The sequence below is a fragment of the Tinamus guttatus genome, unplaced genomic scaffold (genome assembly GCF_059628265.1).
Source record: "Tinamus guttatus ecotype Peru unplaced genomic scaffold, ASM5962826v1 Tinamus_guttatus_pri_ptg000056l, whole genome shotgun sequence".
NCBI classification, from domain to species: Eukaryota; Metazoa; Chordata; class Aves; order Tinamiformes; family Tinamidae; genus Tinamus; species Tinamus guttatus.
This window is the reverse complement of record NW_028288590.1, coordinates 5,957,577-5,982,407: the sequence shown is the minus strand read 5'-3', so window position 1 is coordinate 5,982,407 and position 24,831 is coordinate 5,957,577. Positions and strand designations below refer to the sequence as shown.

Sequence of the window (24,831 nt, the reverse complement as noted above, 5' to 3'; positions counted from 1 at the left end):
CTTTTTTTTTTTTTTTTTTTAAGAGGAGAGCAGAGGAAAAGTTTGTGTCTTGTTGGGACTGTGCTCCCAGTGGCAACCAGGCTTGCACCAGGTAACAGCCTGAATCCAAAGCCATTTTGGTGCTTACGCCACTTTGTAGGGAGCTTAGAGTGCATAAGCTGTAATGTTGGTGAAACAGAGGTGCCTGTGGGGTGAGCCAGACTGTGAGTTTTTAGTATTACAGTTGCACATGTGGACATTAGGTTTATCTAGAAGCGGTAAACACCTTAGGGGAGGGGAGAAGCAATACTCACTTAAGTGTATCCTCATGGATGATAAATTGATAATTCTATATATGTACAATCCATTCATATTTGCAATGATACCTATTTGTGTATACACATATGAAGAGAGAAAAAAGGCAAAAAAAACCCACATAAATATTCATGTATATATATTCACGTATTTACTTTTTCACTCTTGAATTTTCCCCTGGAAGAAAGGCGTAGTTAGACAAAGTCCGGCGCTCCTAAAACGGGAAAGGGCACAGAAGCGCAGGAGCTGTGGAAACACGCGTGTGAAACGCCACATGAGGCTGTTTTCAATGCTGGGAACACCCGTCACGCAGCTGCGAGAGGCTGTGAGGCGCGCGGCGAGAGCGCTCGCCAGCTGCCTTCGATAGCTCAGCTGGTAGAGCGGAGGACTGTAGAGGCGCCCGCCTGCGGAAATCCTTAGGTCGCTGGTTCGATTCCGGCTCGAAGGAGGCTTCATGTTTTGCGCCGAGGGTTTTTCGTGTTTTTTTTTTTTCTTTTTTTCTGTCTTTCTTTTTCTTTCTTTCTTTCCTTTTTTCCATTCATTCGCTCGCCGCTCCGGGGCTGGCGGGGCCGGCGCCGACCCGGTGGCGGCGGCGGCGCTCGCGGCGCTGTCACGGGCAGGACTCGCTCGCCCGTGGTGCCCCGCGCGGCGCCCGCCCCGCCCCGCCCCGCGCGCGCGCGGGGCAGCCAATGGCGGCGCTTTCTGCCTGCGCAGATTCAAACGGCGGCGCTGGGGGGAGGCTGCGCGCGAGATTCGGCGGCACGAAGCGAAGCCGCCGGTGGCGCCGCGCCGGTGGCGCAGCCCGCACCGCGGTGCCGGGGCGCGACGAGACGGGACGCGGCCCGGCCGGGCGGGGAGGCGGCTCCGACAGGGGCGAGGGCGCGCAGCGGGGCGGGAGCGGGGCCGCGGCGCGCCCCGTCGCGGCGGGCAGGGGCCGGGGCCGGGGCCGGGCCATGCCCGCGGCGCCGGGAGCGCGGCCGCGCCGCGGCTGAGGGCGGCCGCCTGCGCGCTCCGGATGCCGCGGGGCTGCGCGGCGAGGGGGGAGCCGCCGCCGCCGCCGGAGGAGCCGCGCCTGCCCGGAGCCACCCTGAGCCGCCCGCCGCCCGTGGCGCCGCCGCGGGGCCCGCGGGGCGGCGCGGCGAGGAGCCCGCGCGGGGGCTGCCCGCTGCTGCCCTGGCGGCCCCCCCTATGGTGCGCGCCGAGGATGGCCAAGAGGCCGCGCAGGTGAGTGCGGCGCCGGGCAGCGCCATCTTCCCCCCCCGCTCCGCGGCCTCCCCCTGCCCGGCGAGCCCCGCCGCGGGGCTGAGCGCCCCCGGCACCCGCGGGTGCCCCCCGGGCCAGGCCCTGTTGGGACCCCCCCGGCCTGTCGGCGGCCCCGGCTCCGCTCCCGCCGCTCGCTCGTGCCGTCTTTTCCCGCTTTCAGCTCCCCGACTCGCTTTTGCACAGCCCACAGGTCAGCCTGGGCGCTGGGGCCTGCGTGTGCTTGGGCAGCCGGAGCGCAGCCCCTTGCTGGGTGTCGGCCTCCTCGCTGGGTGTCGCATCCCCTTCCCCGACCGAGCATGTCCTAAGGTGGCCTGAGGAGCCACCTTCCCCCGAGTGCCGCTGTCTGAAACCCCAGTAACAACCCCGTCTTACTGCGTTTGCACAAACATACCTGTACGTCTTCGTTTAAGAAGTGGGTCTTAGAGAACTGCCTTGTTGCTCTAGTTAGTTTGATTCTGAGTAAAAGATCACTTCCACAAAACTGATAACCAAGTGTGAAGAGGGGGTAGGGACTGTGAGGGGAAAGGATGCCCGTGAGTGGCGCTGGTGGAGATGTCACCTGTGGCCTCCAGGGCTTGCTGCGAGCACCCGGGTCTTGTGGCATTGGGGGCGACAGTGACGTTTCGGTCACAAAATCAACTCAACCGGCCTGCGCTGCGGCCCCTTGGGAGAGGGAAGAGTTGGTAAACTAGCATTATTTCTCAGCAAAACTGCAAATTAAACAAGAAAGTGATACTTTGGGGTTCTAGTTGTGTAGAAAACATGGGCAGTTCGCTAGAAGGCTCCTCTTGCAGGAGGGAGCTGCTGGAGCCGCCTTAGCTTAGCTGTCCGCAAGGCAGCGGTGCAGGGGGAGTGTTGTGTGTCACTCTGGACTTGCTCTCCACGGGGTTGTAACCAGTAGTTTCGTCTTTACAAAGCTTTAGGTAGTGCCGTCTCTTAGGGCTGTGAAGCGCTCTCATCTCGTAATTGAAAATAAAACCGGGGCGGATGGCAGAGGAACTTCTGGTTTGAGATCAGTACCCTAGAAGCAAACTGTGTCAGTGTGTGATGATGATGTCCAACAGAACTAGATCATTGTGGTTTAAATTTATGTCAAGATGCTTTTGGGATCACTAATCTAGATGTAGAGTAAGAAGAGAATTTAATTGTTTTGTCCCAAATGATATTAAGCTTAATTTTGTTAAAATATGCCTGGTTTTTGTGTTTGGAAGCTCAGTTTTCTCTTTTGGTTGTTCCCATCTCAGAATTGTAAGAGAGGACTGAGGTAAGTTTCATTTAAAGACAGCTAATGCCTGGTTTTTGAAGCACATACACTTTTCTTCATGATGTTCAGGATTCCTTGTTTGGTGAAATTAGGTGGCCACCTTCCGCACTCAAGTAGCGTTTCACCGCAGATTCCTAACAGAAAAAGAACTGTCAAAGGACCCCTAATATTCTAAGGGGTCTGACAGCCTCTTCCCCTTAAAGCAGGCTCTGGAGCTAACAGCCCTGGAAGGTAATTTATAACGTGATAAACGTGTGATTCCAAGGAAGCCCCAGGAGCGCCATGTCCGTCCGTCCCGCTGCGGAACCTGCCGCTGCCGCCTCCCCGGAACCATCGGCCCTAACGGCTGCCACCGGCGCCGCCTCCCGCTCTTGCGCTCGGCTTTTCTCATTACGCTGCTGAAAGACCGTCTTTCAAATGGCAGTGGAGCAGGAGGCGATTCCTGGGCACCTTCCTGAGTCTGAAATAGGTCTTGAGGTTACGTGAATGAGCATCTTCACATGAGATGTAAATTATTCCCTTCAACGGGGGGCAATTCAATTACTCTGCTCCTGAAACCAGAATACTACAGGTTTAAATAAAATTTTTATTTCAACTCTAGTTATTTCAATAGATCTCACGTTATTGCATAATCTTATATGGTCTCCCACAACTTGGCTATATGAAAAGTATATGCAGTTTGGACTTCCAAATGGTTAGTTTTATTGCTGGAAGCAGTTCTGGTGAACTTTTGTGGAAGTCTATAGAGCATTGGCCTTTGGCATACTGAAAATGTAAGCTAATGACAAATATATTAAAATTTAATATTAAGCACTTAATCCTTTTATATTTACTGTATTGCATAAAACTCAATTTGCCTCAAATGAAACAAAAATGATTTCAAGTCAGTTTCTTCTTGCTGGCCTAGGAGGCTGGAGAAGCTGCAAGAGCTGTTGTATGATGTGAATCTGATCACTGAGTTTAGGTGTCTTACCTATAGCTCAAATGATTGTACACTTTAACATTAGTTCGGAAGAGCAAGAGAGTTAATCATACATTAAATAGTTTGATCAAGAAACAACAATATATAAATAACCTAGTATGAATTAGGAAAGGTTTCTGTATCAGCAATGTGCTGAGCAGTAATTAAAGGCAAGAACAAATTTAAATTCTGTCTCTTCATCTCCGTGAAGATCTGCAGGTGATCTAAGGATAAGTGCTCGTGTTTTTAAAATACAGTGTTTTATTTATTTATTTAGAAATAATGATTGGTTAATCTTGAATTGTCATTTCAGATAACCAAGATTGAGAAAAAAATGTTTATTTTAACCAGTCTTGTGTAAAACCTGATATGTTTTGCAGGTGGTGATTGAAAATTAATGTCACCATGTTATAATTTGGAACAGAATATACACTTGTACAGCATTTTACATTATCTTATTCAAATGTTGGGGCACTTTCCCCACATCTTGTTCATGTGAATTAAGATTCAGTTCTTGATATGGCCCGTTGTGTGGCTGGGTGAGGAGAACATGTCAACAAAGAGCTTAACCACAAGGCCAGGTTTTACTTCTGAGTAAATCATGTGGGTCTTTTGGGGTAGAATTTAATTTGAGGTGGAACTGGATTGTGATATTAAGGCATGCTCTATAGGCGAGAGCCTGTGGAATATGAGTGCTGAAAAGAGGGGAGGAGAAAAGGAAAACTTAGCTACCTGTGAGCCTAAATCCTATTTTATTAAGTCCTAAGCCATGTAATATAGATTTCCCCCCAAGTCTGTTTTAAAATAGCCTTGCTGCTTTTCCTGCCCCCACCCTCAAAGCGAGTGCTGGGCAGAACTCGGGGCTGACCTTTGGACAAACTTCTCTTGCCCTGCAGTCCTGTGCCACGTGCTCTAGGTGACCCTGCCTGTGCAGGGAGGTTGGACTAGTGACCTCTGGAGGTTCCTTCCAACCTTAAGCATTCTATGATTCACTGACTTCTGAGAGCTTTAGCATTTGTTACTGCATCCCGAAGCTAAGGAGGGACGATCCCTGTGAGTGATGTGGTAGATGCAGAAGCAGTGTTAAATATATTGGATCTGCAAGAGCTGGGGATGTCCTATGTCTTGGTAACTCTTTCAAGTAAGTAGTGCACGTTTTAAATGGTTTAGACATCTGCCTTTAAATCAGTTTCTGTGAGAGCAGCACTGGTTACCTCTGTTGCTGTGCGGTCATTTATATGTCTCTGGTTTTGGGGGGGAAAAAAGAAAAAAAGTAACTTCCAAGTCTGAGAATTATTTTCTTCTGAAATATCAACTGATTATCAACATTTATAAAGTTCTTTTATACTGACAACCAAGTGTGTGTAAATTAAGATGAAAACTCCTTTCGGTGTGAAACTCCTTTCAGTTAAAGCTGTGTATCCGGAGGCGCGTGCCCTCTGTGCGTCTCCGCTGTAACCAGCGCAGCAGGACCTGCCCTCCCCGCTGCGGGCCCGGGCCGCCCTGGGGCTAGCGCGCGTCCTGGGGCACACCGCGTCCCCGCGGCCGCGCTGCACGGCCGTGCGCAGGGAACAGGAGCTACCTGCTTTCTGGGCCTGACCTCTTAGCGGGTCCCGGCATCACGCGCAGAAATCCCTTGGCCAGGAGGAACCACTGCATCTAGTTCCTGTAACTGTGCAAAGCGATGCTCCCACTCAGGGGAAGAGCCTGCTTAACATCTCAAGGTGACAGTAATTTATTCTCATTCGTCTTCTTTTCCGTGGCTTGTTACCCCTCGCTCCCCTCAGAACAGAACCGCTCTCCCCCAAACAAAAAGACGCTCCTGGTTGTCCATCCATGCCCCTTACACAGTCCTCTGGCAGGCATATGTTTCACATGGTATCCTCTTTCCCATACCATTAAAAGATGGGTGTTCCTCTGCAGCTTTTCTAGCTGCGGGGTGGATTGGAGAAAGCTTGGGCCCCCTTGGGCTATGCAGTGCTGATTGCTGTTTGCACTAGGTGTTAAATGTAGAATCCGCATTGATGTTTAGCACTGTGACTTCTTTTTAAAGCCAAGGTTTAGGGAACTGATGGAATAGAATTCAGAAGATGCTTTCTTCATTTGTTAAGATGCAACACAGTGGACATTTCTTAATGCATTTCTTGAAGTTAAGGTTTAATAAAGGCAACAACTTCAACCAATTCCGAAGCAGGATTCCTAATCCTACCCTATTCAAACTGAAAACTCTCCATGAAACTAGATGCAGTATGTACTGTTTGTGCAATGGAGGTGGAATATGAATGTTTCTTTTAGACTGGAAAAACCCTCTATCTTATATAGTGATTTGTCTAAAATTGAAGTAGGATTCATAAATGTGGTTTGAAAACATGAACTTAACAAATAGCTTTTGCTTCAGATTTAAGTTTCGACTTAAAATGAGTAGTCTGTTTGTACCTTGCATATACATGATCTTTTAAGTTAAACCAATTCTTTTCATTTGATATGGGGAATGTTGATATAGGGAGTGCTGCAGGACAGATTTTAAGTTCCCGCAAATTATATATGTCATTTTAGAGCACTGTATGCTGCTGGGGAAAAAAAAAATGACTGTACATCATCAAATAGCAGTAAATAGAAAGAAAAAGATAAATTATTCAGCATGACTTTAAACCATAATTTTGTCTTCACTCTTCTGCTCTTCTGTGTAGTGAGGAAGAAGATGATGACCTTCAATATGCAGATCATGACTATGAAGTACCACAGCAAAAAGGACTGAAGAAAATATGTAACCGGGTGAAATGGACACGTGATGAGGTAACACCTTCTGCTTTAGTTTCTTTCCTATGTGATACTGGAAACATGCTGAAGTGTTGTTATTTAGTGCTGAATTAGGATAGCATATATATTTATTGGCTGAGGTTGTCTTAACAGGATGAAAAGCTGAAGAAGCTGGTAGAGCAAAATGGTACAGATGATTGGACTTTCATTGCTAGTCATCTACAAGTAAGTGTGAATCTCTTTTTCAGTTAAGTTTCCTTTCAGTATTTTTATATTTTGGTCACGTGTTGGGAAATAGCTGATAGAGAAGTCGAACAGTTACTAGACAAGACTGTTTCAAAGGGTGCTTATGATTTCAACTTGAAATCTAGCACAGACTTTAAGAGCTTATTAGTTCAGACTGAGACTTAAAGTAAATGATGATCTGAAATGATCCAAAAACCCTGATATACCTAAATATACCTACATTTTCTATCAATTTTAGTTTCTGTCAGTTGCGTCCCGTTGTGCTCCATAAGGGAGTTTGAAGCCAAAACCCTTTATTCATTCCATCACTAAATGATTCCTTGACTAGGAAAACCATCATATGATTTGGACTGGTAGAAAATACCTACATCGATGACATTTCTTTATCTTCTAATTAAATGTTACAAAATGCCTACTATAAAAGTATAACTAGAGTCTAAAAAAGGAATGGAATCATTAATTAAAATTGATATAAAATGTTTACATGTTAGAAATCAGAAAATTTAAAAACTTTTGTTGATCTTAAAATTGAGTGCAATGACATGATTGAATGAAAAACGTGTGCAGCCAGGTGAAAATAAATTTCAATTCTAAAAGCTGAAATGCAGCTTTTGTTTGTTCCTGTCATATTTTTTGCAGTTATATTGCTTTTTAAATTTATTTTATGAATAAGGAATAGATATTAAGGAACAAACTCAAAGTTCCTAAATTTAAGGAGTGCATAGGAAAATCACTATTCTGTATATGTACATTAGCCCCTTTCAAAAGCAATGGAGTGAGTGAATGGCAAAAGGAGAGAGGGAATTGCAAGCTTTTATACTACGGTATTCCTAAAAATAGTGCTCTTGGTGATACTGAGCTACATATGTTCTTAGCAGTTGCATTTAATGAATCTAAATGGTGTGTGTATATATATACATATATATACATTATCAAGTCTTTCAGCTGAAAACACAATTTGGGAGACCAATGGGGAAGGAAGCAGACATGTTATGACAAAACAGGATGAAAAAAGCTGCCTACTCCCCTGCCATTGAGCGCAAGATAGGATGTTTTCCTCAACTTTGAAATTGAGGATAGAATCAGTTTTAACTTGCCAGGTTCACTGGGATTCCTCCACCTTTGTTACTTTTGTTCCTGCCCAGTTACAAAGGTAGAATTAACAATGATAGAGATGGGAATAGAAACTAGACTGCAGGGAAGAGAAACAACTAAAATGCTGTTCAAGTTTGCTTAGGTTGAAAAGAGGCTGCCCAACTGTCATGGGAAATAAGCATGGAAGACTAAGTTGCTCTTTGCAGAGGCAAATAAAAACAGGCACACATAGCACTTACCTTGTTCCTCCTGATACTGTTCTGCTAGGAAAGGCAACTAGATTTTGAATCATTAGCAAATAAAGATATTTATAAATCTTTTAGAAAAAATTTAGAAATCTGTCATCTTTTTAGAACTCCATCTTGCTGTTGGACTGGGTACAAATGAGTCCTCCCTCCATCCTGCCTTGAAAAGTATAGTTGGCTTAAAGGTGACACAGAGAGGGAATGCAGCATGTTTTCTCTTTCAGTTTTTCATAGTTAAGGCAGACCTGAAATGATTTTGCAGGTAAATCTTTTGGATTGAAGGTAAAACACTGCAAGGCCATGATTTCAAACTTGTTCTTCCATTGAAAATTTGGAATAATTGTTCTCCGTGTTAAATTTGCCTTTTATGGCTTGTCTTCATCAGGAATTGATGTTTTATAACACATTGTGTTTTTAAACATACAATGCCTGCTTGTGTATAACTTTTTTTTTTTTTTTGGTCTTGCAGACTACCTGTTTTAACCTGATTGTAGCATGGTAATTTCTTCACTTGTTAGATGGGCCCAGCAAAGCTGTAATTATTGCTAGCTAATACGTGCAACTTTTTGTAGCTAAGAGTTTTAACAGGTCAACTCGCTCTTCTAAAACTATTTCAGAATCGTTCAGATTTTCAATGCCAGCATCGATGGCAGAAGGTACTAAACCCAGAACTCATTAAAGGTCCCTGGACTAAAGAAGAAGATCAGAGGGTAAGGAAAACTCATTGATACTGTATTTAACTATAGTTAATAAAAATAATAAAGTCGTGTCCAACTGCTAAGAATATGTGAAGATTTTCTACGGTCTCATCCCCATGCATTGTGCTTCTTGCATCTTGTGATGCAGATAATTACATTATATTATGCAGAGTAAAAGTGCAGCTGCTCTTAAGTAAACAGAATGTCTGGTCTGCTCAAGTGTTTCATTTTTCTCTGCTCAGATTGCTAGCTGAGCTGTTCTAGCTCACCAAGCAGAGGATACCTCTTTCTGGCACTAAAGATCAAAGGTGTCATTTACATCTTCTCTTTTCCTCAAACCCACCAGACTTAAAGAGGTTCAGAATGGGGGGAGTTTGTTTGTACTCTACTGTTGATCAAGCTGAAATGGCTCTTTAAATTTCATTCCCCCACTTTTTTCTTTTTTTTTTGTTCCACCTTGCACCTCTTCCTGCAAAACCAGGGCTGCACTTTAGGAACACATGCATTTAGCTCTCAGATAGTCTTGAACAATGGAAACAAGCAGTCTATGCCAAATATCCTAAGTTAAGCTGTTTCAAACTAGTATTTGTAAAACTGTGAATATGGTTTGCTTAATATGTTCTGTGAGTATGGGTTGCTTAATATGTTATTTGATAGCTCTCATCAGTCTTTCAAGAAAAATGTTTATATAATGTGTAATAAAACTAGAAAAAAATAGAAAAGATGGATGAGGCTGGGAGAGAAAGTTTTCTGTGTTGTGTGTTGGTGGGTTTTTTTTTTTCCCTATGTGTGCATATTTCCTGGTGTCAATTTATGTGATGTATGGTTGGAATGCTAAAGTTTGCAAAAAATACGTGTTCATCAGTATACACTAACTCCAGAGCTTTGGAGTATAGTAATTGCTTTGCTTTCTTCAAAAGTAACTAACAAAAAACAGAAACATAAAAACCCTCCCATATAACTGCATACCTCTATAGGACTAGTTTCTTGCCAGATTAACTGTTATAATCCTGTTCTAAAACATGACATTATCAGTTTTTTGGTCTTTAGAAAAATTGCATCCTGGAATTCTAACATGCTTTCCTCTATGCTCCAGGTTATTGAATTAGTTCAGAAGTACGGTCCAAAGCGCTGGTCTTTAATTGCAAAACACCTGAAGGGAAGAATAGGCAAGCAGTGCAGAGAGAGATGGCATAACCATCTTAATCCTGAGGTAAAGAAGTCTTCATGGACGGAAGAGGAGGACAGGATAATCTATGAAGCTCACAAGCGTCTGGGAAACCGATGGGCTGAAATTGCAAAACTTCTTCCTGGAAGGTGCTTTTCAACATTATTTCTATTAAATATTGGAATATGGAAAGCAGGCATTACACAAGTATTTCCAGAATAATTTGTTAAAGAACACCCATTCGAGTCATCATATCTTGATAGATATGATATCTTAACAGATAAACAACCATCTGTTGCAAATCTTATTTCTTAAAAATCTAGAACACAAAATCAACAACAAATCTGTAACACCTTGTGAGTTCCTTCAAATTGCTAACTTGTAATTATCTAATTTCCAATAGCTGAAAAACCTGTAACAGCAGACTGTTAGTAACCTTCAAAGCCTAGAGTTGGGAGTCATTCATTGGAAAGTCAGTTGGTTAACAGGTAGTCTGTAGAATCAAGTTTGAACTGCATGTATTGTTCTGCTTATGTTTGCTTTAAGAGTGATGACTAATTTATATGCTGTAGAAAATAAAACCTCAGTGTGTAAAGAGTTTAATGAAACTTTCAGCATTGTGTTATTAACTGAAATTCAGTGGTAGGCTGGTCCTGCTGAATTCTATTTGTGTGTTCAAGAGATGACTGTCTTACCTCTACCTGAGCCTAAGGAATGACAGCTCTTGTTATGGCGGGGAGTGAGCCCTTTGGGACGTGTGTGTGTGACATTTGGTTAGTTACTGAATTCATAATTTGGAAAGGAAATCCTTTGGAGGAATAATAAGGGAATGGATTGAATCTGAAGGAGACTTCAGGGAGTGTTTAAGGACAGAGGCATTCCCAATTCACTAACTTACTCAGTGAAAGTAAATCCAAAATGACTCTTACCTAAAAATTGGATCCTTGACTGAGGAATTTGTGAAGAATTTGACAATAGGGAGATGAAAAGAGAAAATACCTCTTAGAGTTGAACTTAATACAAGTATGGCTTTAAGCTCCATTCTTTATTTTTGTGTATCTCTCTGTGACACTGGAAGTAATCTTCCTAGTATTAATACATACATTCTCTTACCTTAATGTTTGTCTAGTGTTTAAAGTGATTTCAGCATGTCTGCTGAACTGCAGGCCCTCTCTTTCCAAGGGAGTGCTCTTTGCCATGTCTGCTTTCCCAATACAAGCTCGGGGCGCCAGAAGATAGTGGGATGTTCTTCCACGAAGCTGCACAGGCTACTTGGGGAGCTGGGAATGTAGGCTATCATTTTAAAAGAGATGTTTTCTAGTGGCAGACACTAGCCACGTCACCCATACTGTGCTGCAGGACAGTAGGGTGAGTGGGGAAGCTTAATGTTCTTCTGCATCCTGCAGAGATGAGAAGAGGGTAAGAGGATAGAGCAACAGAGAGTGTATGGCTGTTCTTGAAGCAGTCAAGAAAAAGAGTTCTTGTCTATAATAACAGCCAGAACAAAGGATTTCTCATTTACTTTTAAATTTCCTTCAGACTTAAAATTCACATGGAAGACTTTTTGAAAAAAAGCAGCTTGTCAGTAACTCTGCAAAGAAACCACTGATTATGGAAGTTTCGGTCAAAGCTGCTCCAGCTGCCTGGATTTGTGGTTTTGGATTAATCTACCGTACAAACTCTGCAAACTGCCATATGTTAAACTCTGAGATATGAAAAAACAGTTATTTTTGTGCACTTTCATTTTAGGACAGATAATTCCATTAAAAATCACTGGAACTCAACAATGAGAAGAAAGGTGGAACAGGAAGGATATCTGCAAGATGGTATAAAATCTGAAAGAGCTAGTTCATCCAAATTTCAGCACAAACCTTGTGCAACTATGGAGCACGTGCAAACTCAGAGTCAGTTTTACATACCCGTTCAGACACATGTAAGTTCTAAATCCATGATAATTAGAATTTCCCAGTTTGGAATCATTCATTGTGTTTTGGAAATAGAAATGAATGTGTTTTTTTGTTTTTGTTTTTTATTTTTTAATCTGTTAAGTTACCACAATACAAAGGGAAATATTTAAGAGATTTTAAACTGCAGTAAGTGTATCTAAGTATGGTAATCCAGAGATGATTTTATAGAGACCTTTTCTTTAGAATATATAAAGTGACATATATCTCTCAGATTCCAGCATACCAGTATGCATCAGCAGAAGGGAGCTGTCTAGAACATGCTTCAGCCTCTTCCAACTTAATTCAGGTAAATTATTACTGGGTATTGTAACAAAATCTGCTTTATATTATGGTATATAATGAAGAGTTAAAAAAAAACTATCATTAAAATGTTTCTAAGTTTTTATTATCCATTAATTTTTTATAAGAATTCCTCTATTAGGAAATAGATTTTACTGCTTAAATGAGAGTTCTAAGTAGGAGAAAAGGAGCTGTCTTCATGGATCTCAGGGCTGCAGGTGGATCTATGTTGTACTTTTTTTTTCATAAGAGAGCTTTATAAGATCACATTGCAGGGTATGATAAGTTGTGTGTTGTACATAAATATGTGTAATGGTTATGGTTATACCTGACAATTATAGCTTAGAAATGTCTACTAATTAAATTTCAGGTTAAAATTATGGCTTGTTTGCATTACCAAGCTTCTGTGAAGCTTAATGGCAAGATTTTATTTCCTTATACATGCAATAATACAACTCCACCTGAAAGATTCAGTTAGAATAACATACTGTGATTTATATTTGACTCTACTTTTGTCTTCAGTATGTTTCAGACCTTTTCTATCTGATAAACCTCTGTCACTCAAGTATGCTGTTTTGCATCACTATAAATATTTAAGTATTGAAGAAAGCGAAAAGAACATTACTGACTATTTTAGTTTCCTTTTGTTCATGATACTGGCTCACTTGGAATTGGAAGTGCCAGACTCCAAGTGCTGCATACTGAAAAGAGATCTTGATTTATGATATGACCTTCTGGAAGAATTGTTGTGAATTTAGATTTGGTAAAATGATTGTTTAGATACAGGGGGAAAATAGTTTGTCTAAGCTAAATGTGCTAAAGGCATTTGGCAGAAGTCTGTGTTTTACCTTAAGTTTTGCTGTACAGTTCATCTTTTCATATGAAAAGATGAGTGGTGAAATGATGGGTGGGAGTTCTCACTGGATTCCCCCTCTCTCCATCTCTGTACTCGGAACATAATTCACCAAGCTTGCAAATCATAATAAAGCCTCATGTGGCCTTTGACACCTCAGACTGCCCCTTAAAGGGAAGTTTAAGATACATTCTGCTGCTAGAAGTCCTCTCTAAAACAGCCGGAGGAGTTGTAAAAGGGAGTATAACTGGTTTTAAAATGCATGGCATATGTCCTTATTTGCCATGATTTTTTTTTAACAATTTCTTTAGCTATGTAGCAATATTGGGAAAAAAATAGAAGGAGAGAAAAAAAAACAGTGCTTTTTCTTTTCCAATAGGAGTGGTGATAGGCTTGTTTGATGCTGGTGTAGAAGCTCTGCCAGCAAAGTTGTTTTGAAACACTGTCTTGCACACTTGTTGAGGACAATCAAATTCAAAATTCTGGGGAACATATGAAGTTATCTACATGAGTTCTGGTATTGTTATGTCTATTAGAGCTGGGACTTGGTATTTTTCTGTTAGTCTGCTGTCGCTGACTGAACACGTATGGACTATATTGGAAGCCTTTTACAATTATAAATATTACTTTAGAATCAGATCAATCTCATAAATTTCTGGAGTTGTTTTGCTTGCAAGTGACTACTGCATTGCATAATATGATACAGCTTGAACAGCTGGTCCCAGTTTGTGCAAACTGTTGCTAAAATGTATTTGAGGTATAATGTAAAATTTTTGTTGTCTGTCGGGGAAGGCAAAAATAATAATGTTTTTTTTCTTAAATATTTCAGCAATCTTTTATTGATGATGATCCTGATAAAGAAAAGAAAATAAAGGAACTTGAATTGCTACTTATGTCTGCAGAGAATGAAATCAGAAGAAAACGAGTATCATCTGTAAGAATTGTACAGTTCTTTAAATATTTGAATTTACTGAGATTAATCCTCAGCAATTAAGTAATGGATGTTTATTTTTTGTATGATATTTTTGTCCGTCTCTCTAAAATTACTCAAACTTAGTATGGAAGTTGTGAAACAAAATCTATATATAATTTGAGGCAAAATATTTTAGTGTAATTCTCTAAATTCTGAAAACAGCAGGAATGTGACCTGGTATTCATAAGTCATTCATGACTCATTCATAATGTGAACTATTCCTGAGATGCTCTTGAAACACTGCAACATTCTGCTTATATGGTAGAATCTGCTTCTAGATTTTCAATAAAAAATACAATCTTGAGTACTAAAGTGGGTCAACCATTTGAATGTTTCTAGTCTTAAAATGTATTTGTATACTGCAATGAAAATGACTTCATAATGTTCTCATGTTCTGCAGAGATGGCTTCAATATAGCCCATAATAACCAGTATAACCCATAATGATTAAGTATAAGCACGTAAGAGAGGATTTGAATCTGAGTGAGATAAGAAATGATGAATCTGTAGAGGCAAGGGAAGGACTGTAACTGCTTTCATGCAAACAAATAACTTGTGTTTGAAAATGCATAAATAAGCAGTTACACTTGGTCTTCCCACATATTTTTCTCCACCCACACACTATTCATATGTCTGACTCTTTTTTTGCTTTCAAACTTGAATAAGGCTAATGCATTTCTTCATACATTTTAGCAAGCTGGAAATCTGCCTAGTTGGTCTGGAGGCTTTGTCATGGAAGACGGTGTGTCAAATACCCTAAATAGCTTTGGGGACCAAACAAGTGAATACTACAGCATAGATGAGACCCAGAGTGCATCTGTTCAGCAGAATTCACCTACCAAGTATTTGGCTGTGGAAGCAAATGCCGTTTTATCATCTCTACAGACCATTCCAGAATTTGCAGAGACACTAGAGCTTATTGAATCTGTAAGTCTGGGTATTTGTTCTAAATAAATAATTATTTGGGGATGTTTAAATTGATTCAATGTATACAAGGTATTTTTCAGTTACGTATTTTTAAAAGATAGAAGAGAGTAACTCGGTGTATGGCTCCTGGAGGTAGAGAGCTTTTAGGTTGTCATTGACGTTGTTTCACAATCCTGGATAAGTCTTTTTGTGCTTCTGTTTTATACCTTGCCTCATAGGATCCTGTAGCTTGGAGCGATGTCACCAGTTTTGACCTTTCGGAGGCTGTTGCATCTCCTGTCAAGCCAGCTCCAGTAAAAGTAATGCGAATTCAACACAACGAGAGGGCTACAGAGTGCCAGTTCAGTGTTGTGCTTGATGGCAAAAAGCCAAGTGGAATCAGCGGTGAGGAAGAAGCAGTGTTTTCAGCAACCTCAAACCTAACCAAATTCAGCACTCCACCTACCATCCTAAGAAAGAAAAAGAGATTGCGTGTTGGGCAATCACCAATTAACGAACTGAGTGATGGTTTATGTAACGAAGCCATCAACGTTGCACTAAAGCACACGCCAGTGAAAACACTACCATTTTCTCCATCACAGGTAAGTCTCCCTTTAAATATCACTAAGTTAGGAGCATTGCACTACATGATTTATAAATCACAAATACTCTGTTCCTGGGTGATATGCTATCTAACAAATAAACAACTAGTCTAAACAAATAGGTTCAAGAATCTTAATAAAACATCTGTTTAAGGGTAGATTTATTAAAAAAAAAAAGTTTTTAAATAACCTACCTCCTTCGTTTTGAAGATTGCCATTTGTGGTCGTGAGTGTTCTATTTGAGTTTACACTTTCTCATAGAGATATTGTTGATAGTTCTAATTTGTCCTTGTGTCTATGACCTAAGCAAAGAGTATTTTAAAAAGCATGATTTAATTGATAGATTTTGCAAATGTCATGTAGTATAAGTTTAAATAACATATTGAAGTTTGTCAGTAGAACCTCTTCATATAATTTGTGTCCTAGTTTTTTTTTTTGATTTTTTTTTTTCATCATTCAGAACAGCTGTAAAATTTTGTCATTAGTTAGCTCATTTTTTCCTTCTCTTTAGTTTTTCAACACTTGCTCTGGAAATGAACAATTTAACCTTGAAAATCCTGCATTTACATCAACTCCAATCTGTGGGCAGAAGGTTCTAATTACAACTCCTCTACACAAGGAAATGACACCAAAAGATCAAAAGGAAAATGCTGGGTAGGATTATTACATTAAGAATCTGGTGGTGGTGTTCAAATAAAAGTGTTTTTTTTTTTTTTTTTTAAGACTATGGAATTAGTCTACACATACACCACAAATGAGTCCAAAGAACCCTGGCGTGTAAACACTTGTATGCAGATGTAAATTGGCCTCCTTCTTGGACATCACAGGAATTGACTTGCAATCATTTTTTTTTTTTTTTTTTTTTAGTATAAATACAGGACAAAACACAATTAAATTCATTTGTACTTGAAGCCAGTTTGTGGTAATTTAATATTTCCTGATTTGTGGTCATGGTAGCAGTTGTGTAAATTGAGATTTTTAAAAATGCTTGACTAACTTGAATTCATTTGTATAAACACTTTTCTGTCCTTGAATAGTTTTAGAACCCCTACAATTAGAAGATCTCTGCTGGGTTCAACACCAAGAACGCCGACTCCTTTTAAAAACGCTCTGGCTGCTCAGGAAAAAAAGTATGGCCCCCTCAAACTAATGGTATGTGATGACATGAGTCTGTTTTCTTTTTGTTAAAGTAGCCCACTGCCCTCTTGGTTTTGAGATATGAACCTAAGCATGATCTTAGGAAGCAATCTGATGTGTCAGGATATTTCCTAGGATCCTAGAGAACAGTGTTTCAGGGCTTTCGTGTTGCACAGACTGGTGTCCTTCAGTGCCAGACAGAGGCATCGCCTTTTGGGGCAGCAGTCTGTCCATCTACTCACTTCATCCATAGCCATTTTCTGTAACTAGTGACAAGGACAGACTTTACACACTGGGTCTGTGTGTGTATTTTTATAAATTGGGGTAGTCTTGCTAACACTATCACCTACTAGGCAGTAACATCATTGTCTGAGAATTTGATTTTAATACTCTGGTGTTCTGTTTTTTTAAACAGAAATTTTTTAAGTGAGAGGAGGAAGGGGTATGGCTCCTCCAGTGTAATCTGGCAACATCAGCCTGATGCAGATGAAGGACTGACTGCATTATTTTAAGCAACTTTCACACTTGATTTGTAAAGCTTCATTACCTTTGAAACTTTGGAGCTGTTTGAGTTGAGTTTTTGTTTTCTGGTTTTGGTTCTTCTACAGTGTGAGGAGTGAAAACAGATGTTAGCTACAGCATGCTAGTAATTTGGAGCTTATTTTTTTTCTTTAATGGGAAGACTTTAGAAGGGTTTTATCTTTCCTAGGATTTTCTTAAGTAAAATTTAGATTTTTCTTGATCCTAAAATACAATATAGCAGTTCATGACTGCTGTGATTCTTACAGCTGTCACAGAAGACTTTTCTGGTGGTGTAACCATATTTTTTTTCAGAGTGTCAGATTTTTGCCCCCTTAGCCTTGCTGAGGCATTTTAATGCATAATAACTTTCGGAATCCAGTAGACATGTGCCTTTCAATTTCAGAATAATTTCCAGCCAATATATATTGACTAGTACGTTTCTGCAAACACAGAAGGTAGCTTAGACTTTGCCACAGGGCTTGGCACCATCTGTGTTACCCTATAGATTCACAGACTCTCACTATGTAAATGGTGTGGTTTGACATTCCTGCTTCTGTCCACTATTAACCTCCTGTTCAAAATCAAATGTTGAGGGCTTAGGGGAATTCTTCTCCTGTTGGTACACAAAGGAGCCATCTGTATGGCTTATGTGAAATTCTGTACTCTACTTAGGACTATCAATGTCTTATTCAGAGATCTGTGTTGAAAGTTTAATATGTGTTCCTCTCCCAACAAGAGCCATAATTTTATAGTACAGTTTTTCTTTGCTATACATGAAGATTTTTTAATCTCTTTTGTCTGTGGATAGCTACTGCTAATAAATACAAATAGGTGAGCAATTTACATGTCTTCAGTGCTACCCTGTGTTCTTATAAGCTAGTGTGTGCTTGTATGTATTATTTGGCTAAAAATATTGTGGAGTAATATTAATTACGCTATTGCGTAGTCTTGAAGTGTTGATCTATAGTTAAATACAATAACCTAAATCCTTAGTCTGTTGCTGATTTTTGACAGATCTTTTATCTGCCCTAGATTAGGTGAATGTAGAATATGAAGAAAAGTAGTAATTAACACACTTCCTATATTCTTCCTTGATTCTAATTAATTTAGTCACAACCACTTGCCTTCTTGGAGGAAGATATTAGGGAAGTTTTGAAAGAGGAAACTGGAACAGACATATTTTTCAAGGAGGAAGATGACTCTATCTACAAAAGCTGCAAGCAAGAGGTAACACAGCAATAATGCTTTCTGATAGGAAATAATTACCTTTAAACAACATTTAAAAAAACTTCTCTGTAAAACATTGCAGCACAATTCTACTAAGAAAGTCAGAAAATCACTGGTCCTAGATCCATGGGAAAAAGAGGAGCTTGGTGCCCAGCTCTTCACTGAAGATAATAACAGCTTGGATGTACAGGTAGGTATTAAACTACCAGATAGCATCAGTGGCAGCAACATTAATGTAAAATTGAATGTCTTTCTCTGTGTCAGCTAAAACAGAGTTTGGGTTTAGGCTAGATGTATGAATTTCTGATGCATCTCCACTTTGAAATATTAAAATATCTGAGCAATACTTGAATATTGGGGTTTCCATGCATGGGCCCCTAGGGCAAGGAGGCAGAGCTGCTTCTCTCCTGCAGTTAATGCTGCACTTAGCCTAGATATCACACTGGCATTCGGTGCAGCACCATGTAGCTCGTACAGGCTGTTCTGCCCTGCGTGCTTGACAGGGCCTAGTGGACATGCTCTGAGAATTCCTAATCATATATTAGGCAGCATGTTTTTTTTTTTCCTGTTTCTTTGCATACTAAAGAACAATACTTTAAAAGTATGAAGCATTTAGAAAATTAAGTTTTGTGGTCTTCCTCTGCCGGAAGCAATTTGAAGTGCTTCTCTCTCAGTAACCAGGGCACAAAGTGTGTGCAGGTAGGGCTGTTTTGTCCCTCATTTCTTTAAAAAGTAGCTCAATATTTTCTAATCGAGTGACTGAGTGAACAGATAAATCTTTGTTCTTGTAGTTTGTGAGGAAAAAAAAAATTGTTCCAATAGACTTCTTAGAATTAAACAGCAAATGCATTAATCTGAAAGCACAAATGTCTGGATCTTGGTCAGCTATAGAGTCATGTTCAAGAGGTAGATGCCAGTGAGAGGCGAAGTGGAACGAAGAGGCGCTTAAATCCTGCTCCGTTCTGATTATTGTGGCCAGCTTCCCAAATTCCCTCCTTCGATTAATTCCCTCTTTAACCGCCCCGCGGCAAGCCTGGGTGCTGGATGCGCTGCCACCTAGTGGAATCCCCTGGCTCGCTGGCTGCTGCCATCGGCAGCATCTCTGCAGCCATGGAAAGAAAACCCCACCAAAATGCCCACTTTTCCCCTTACACAATATTCCGTGCCATATCAGAACATTTGTACCCCTCCTGTTCAGCATAATAAACCAGGGATAGCTGAGGGAGCTGGTGGGGCTTGTGCTGCATTTCACTGAGGGATTTTGATGTAATGGAAACATTTCCTCTGGGGATGAGGGAGATGGTGGACTTCAAAATGAAAAAATGCACTGATCCTTAATTACTTGTGCATGAGAAAGAAGGTTGGGAGTAAAGTCCCAGCTAGAATAAATACTTAGAGGTAGGTTAGCATATTTTAATGAGGTATTTTGGAAAAAACAAGTATACTTGCCAGTTGCTCTCATTTAAATGTTTTTCTCTTAAAAACTTGCCATGTGTTTTGCTTCTGCTTTGCTCTAATAAACCTGATTGTTTTTTTTCACTTCCATAAAAATTATCAGCATAAGAAACTATTTTGTCAAATTGTCGAGTAATTAATTCTTAAAGCAGTTTCCCTTTCTAGTACTGATATGGTGTTAATTTTTTAACTGTAGTCTCCTTGTCATTAGTTACGCAAGAGTTGTACTGGAACTAAATTATAAACTGTTTTTCTTAAGCTGGTTTGGTAGTTATCATTCAACTTTGAGTCTCATTTTTTAACAAAATATAGTTAGATGTATCATGGTTTTATAAAAAGAGAAAGAAAGAAACAATCTACCTGATGCCCAAGTCATGCTGGCAACTGTCTTTTGTTGCTCAGTACTAGCTAACTAACTAACTAACTTTTGTTGCTCCTAGTAGTGACTAGGAATCTTACTATAGCCAGGGCTATTTTTTTGCATTATATATGTGTGTGTGTGTGTGTATATGTATTTCCCCTCTCAAATTTATTACTAAGAGTCTACTATGAAATAGTAATTATTATTCCTGTTCCTTACCCTCTTTCTTGTCATTAGTCAGAAAATGTGTATGCCACATCTTTATTAATGATACCATTGCTGGAAATACATGACAACAGATGTAACCCGACATCAGAAAAACAGGATACAAATTCAGCAAACAAAGTAAATGCAGTAACAAAGAAGAAATTGAATACATGTGCTTCAAGACATGCTAGAATGGAGAGATCTCTTCAGGTCTGCATTCAAAATATTGTTAGTTTTGCAGAGGGAGGGTTTTTTTTTTTTTTTTTTTTTTTTTAGCTGTTAACTACTAATCTTTTGGGTTTTATCTCACTCTGATGTCCAGAATTGTTCTGTTCAGCTATTTAGTTTGAATTAGTGTTTCCAAGATCATTCATTTTCACAAGTTGATCATTCGTCTGTGAAATAGTATTCATGTTTAAGTTTTTAAAATATAGTTGTGGTGTTCCACTAAGTGGCCCCTATGATTTAAATACATCTGTCTGACCCAGAATTATACACTTAAACATACTTGAAAGAGGGAATTTAGTCATACCATACCATACCAATATTCTTTGAGCCATCTTTCTCCCTTTTCCCCTGAGAAATCCTCCCTCAATTTACTCATTTCTCTAATCCTGAAACCCTTCCATGAATTAGATCCCACAGAACTATCAGGAAACTCAAATGGCTCACTTCCTACATGCATCTATATGTGTAACTGGTTCTGTTTGACCAGGTTCTAGCTTAGGTTGTAGGAGAGAGAGAAACTTGCATTCCTCATTGCACTACGGTCTGCACCTGCCAGGTGCCATTTAGAGATGCACTATATCACCTTGGGATTGAATAAACCATGTACACAAGCACTGCTGCTTTTTGATGTTTTTTTAATGTTGGAAACAGGACTAGTGACTCAGTTATTCTTACATCCATTATTTTTGGTCCTAGATCCTCTACTGCTTCTGATACATCTCTGGAATGTGTGACCGTTCTCTTACAGCTGCAATTCTTTTCAATAAAAAAACCTCTTTTTTTTTCCTTTTCTTTTTTTCTTTCCCGTCCTCTCCTCCCTCTTATTTCAGCTGCCCAGATTGTTTTGCCTTTCATGGTGTGTCTGGACAGTTGTCAATACTTAGTATGTTAAAGTGAAATATCCAAAATGAAAGTAACTTCCCACATGTTGAACTAATTTCTTTCAAGTACCTTTCTTTTTGTGTGTTTTAGAACTTAAAAAATAACATGGATATATGCTGATGAACTGCACTAAGGGGTGAGAGCTTTGTCACAGTTTTTTAGGTATGCAGTAATGTAGAACAGGGTCCCTCTCAGCCTGTAGAAATGCAATAATACGGAATTGCTAGAACTTGTCAAGCTACTAATGAGAAATAATATTTAATAACAAGTTGGCTAAATAATTGCTTCATTTTAAGTATTTTAGTTATTTAAAGGAAAAATCCCACTAACTGAATTTTATTTTATGCAGTCAAATTGTGAATGGGAAGCAGTTGTTTATGGAAAAACAGAAGACCAGCTTATCATGACTGAGCAAGCAAGAAGATATCTGAGCACTTACACAGCTACCAACAGCACTTCCAGGGCTCTGATACTGTGATGATCACTGCAGCTGACAACCATCTCTTTCCATTATAATTGACACGTCTGGAGAGAGACTCCAGCAAAATACTTGTAAACTAAGCCTTTATTTTGACTCAGCCTTCCAATGGAAACCTTAATGCTTCTTTTCTTTCCTGACAGACAAAGAGCAGACACAGCTTTTGCCTTCTTTGAGGGGATAGTACAAACAATTCTGCAATGAGTTCCTTAAATGTTAAAAAGGAAACAAACGAATATAAAAAGAATGGTAGAGTGTGTTGCAGTACATGTCCAAATACAGTTATTAGGGCCATTTTTCATATTTTTTTTAATTTGCATTGCTTTTTTCATGTTAGTACAGTTTCCACATAGAGTAGGCTTATAGATCCTTACTGATTTCTGAATGAGCAACATATGTGACTGAATGTGCTTTTGCTTATGTAGCATTTTTCTAGTATGTAAAGAAACACAATGGAAAGGAGTATAAAGGAAGGAGAGAAAGTTGCACTACTAATTTTTTGGTATGCTGCAAAATATGAAATTAACTACAGTGTTAAATATATTTATTTGGGAATGGTACTAGACATAGGCAGAGGGGATGAATTAGGTTTTAGTGTAAAGCATCAGTATTTTCTTCATAAATCTCAAAATGAGATGACTGAATGTATTGTACAGTTTGTAGGAGCAGGGAAAAATTTGTAAATTGGAAAGGAGTCTGTTTTTATAATTTATTTTCATTTTAAAGCTTAAATGTAGATATTTATGTGTATGCAGGTTGTCTAGAAGCCAACGTTGTTTCCTGTTATAACAGCTAAAATGGAAAAGGACAAGTTTAACTTAAAGTATGGAATAGCAGAAGAATTCCAGTGTTAAGTGTACAAATCTATACTGTATGTTACATCTACATAAAGATTGCACTATAAACCCTTAAATCATGTTGGTCTATGAAATAGTTACAAGGTATTCCTGTATTATACAGTAACTGTTCCTGTAACTTACTAAATATATTTAGAAAGCAGCCTTAGGGTCCTATATGTGACCCGAGAGTACTCTGTCCTACATAGGAACTAAAAATTAATGCATTTTATTATTACTTTTTTTTTTTTAAAGAAACTTGGCACCTTGTTTCTCAAAACCGTTTTATCTGCACTTAAGTTTGACCATTATATATTTACTAAATGTTTGAAGAGCAAAGAGAACATTCTTTTATTTATGAAAATCTTTTTGTCCTTATTTAAACACACGCAGGTCACAACAGTTGCTTTAGTTGCCTATTTTAGGTATTTGCACTTACTTTGTTTTCTTTTTTGAAGGAATGTCTTGGTTCGCTTTTGTTGTAGAGATTTTTATGTAGGTAATTCCTAGCAAATTATAATGGTGTGCTATCAACAGATACTGACAGGTAAACAGAACTGTACACTGTAGTTTTAGCTATTTATAATTCCGACACTCTTCCTCTCCACTCCCGGGTGTGCTGCTATAGGTAGCGGCAGAATCGGCTTGCTGCTATGAGAGATGGAAAGAGCGAGCATCGTATGCACTGTATGTAAAACTACAAAAATGATGTCAGGTTCTCTAGTTAACTTTATGAGATCAACCAGTACTATGCAGGGTGTGGACCGTGTTCCTATCACTTTAATAGCGAAGAGGGTAGCAATAGTTGTATGATGGAAAATTGTAACGTATGATGAGCGGCACAAGGAAGGTAATTGGTTCTTAAACTTTTTTAAACATCTCAAAGCTTATACAATCCTTATTTTTAGGAGCTTTTTGATATTAAATGTTTGCCTAGCTATGGCAGTAGTAGGCGTAAAAACATTTTTAGTAGCTTTTAATTCAGATGAAAATTTTAAAGGGGGGTGGGGGGACCAGTAAGCTGGGGGACTACAAAATACCCGTTACGCCAGCGTTGCTCCTCACCCATGAATATGGAGAGGAGGTGCCTGGGATTCTTGGCAGCGGTAGCTTTAGGCGCGTTCAGTTTCAGAAGGGATTTAACAACAAAATGCTGTTTCAGCACAAAACAAATTCATGATAGACAACGCATTTTGAGAGAATAAATATCTAGAATCTGGATGATATTTCAGTAGAAGTGACATCACCAAAATTGCCTATACCAAGGTTAAGTGTAGATTTATGGTAAGTAGTATTAATTTGTTTTAGTATTGGTTGGATCGTCTAGTTAACTCTTACTTTGTTGCTTTAGCAAGAAGGTTTAAATCTTTGTCAGGCATCTTTTATTACTTCTGGAATGTTGTGTGCATTTGCATTTCTTTCAGTTTATAAGTAGATTGTACATGCAGCTGCCAAACTTGCATGAAAACTCAATACATATTACTGCATTTTTCTTTTTGTTTTAAGGTTTGACATACTGTGCAACAAATGCCTTGGTTTAATCTCAGTTTTTTGTTGTACTACAAAGTTCCTTTATGTAAGAGAATCTCACATACAATACAGACCATATTATTGTCAGCAATAAAGCTTTTATCTACCAGGTTACTGGAAATGCCTCTTATTTGAGAACTTAACTACTTAGTGCGCTCCTATAAGTACTTACTTCTGTGTCTGAGTCCAGAAAAGATTCTGCGTGCTTTGCTAATTTCCTGCTAATTGATGTGATGGGGGAAAGTATCTCCTTGTGGTCTTGTACCCAGTTTGTGATGAAGTTATGTGATTTTTGTAATGTGCTTTTGACCAACTCTTTTCTCTGCTTTTTAGATCTGAAAAATCTCTTTATGTTTGTGTTATTTCCTTCCAGTACCAGTAAGCTAGATGGACAC

At 39.5% G+C, this 24,831-nt stretch overlaps 1 protein-coding gene and 1 non-coding gene across 2 annotated transcripts; both read left to right on the top strand.

Moving 5' to 3' along the window:
- The first annotated feature begins 651 nt into the window (after window positions 1-651).
- Window positions 652-742, top strand: TRNAY-GUA (transfer RNA tyrosine (anticodon GUA)). Its single transcript is given in 2 exon segments — window positions 652-688; window positions 707-742. It is a non-coding gene; the product is annotated as a tRNA-Tyr (tRNA).
- A 712-nt stretch (window positions 743-1,454) lies between these two features.
- On the top strand, window positions 1,455-24,550 carry MYBL1 (MYB proto-oncogene like 1). Its single transcript, XM_088540181.1, has 16 exons — window positions 1,455-1,518; window positions 6,473-6,578; window positions 6,696-6,767; window positions 8,746-8,838; window positions 9,923-10,143; window positions 11,744-11,927; window positions 12,173-12,247; window positions 13,923-14,027; window positions 14,759-14,992; window positions 15,211-15,573; window positions 16,085-16,227; window positions 16,611-16,725; window positions 18,343-18,459; window positions 18,542-18,649; window positions 20,513-20,692; window positions 21,942-24,550. Exons 1-16 carry the CDS (start codon window positions 1,499-1,501, stop codon window positions 22,068-22,070), a joined length of 2,265 nt encoding a protein of 754 aa, XP_088396307.1. The 5' UTR covers window positions 1,455-1,498; the 3' UTR covers window positions 22,071-24,550.
- Window positions 24,551-24,831: the final 281 nt, after the last annotated feature.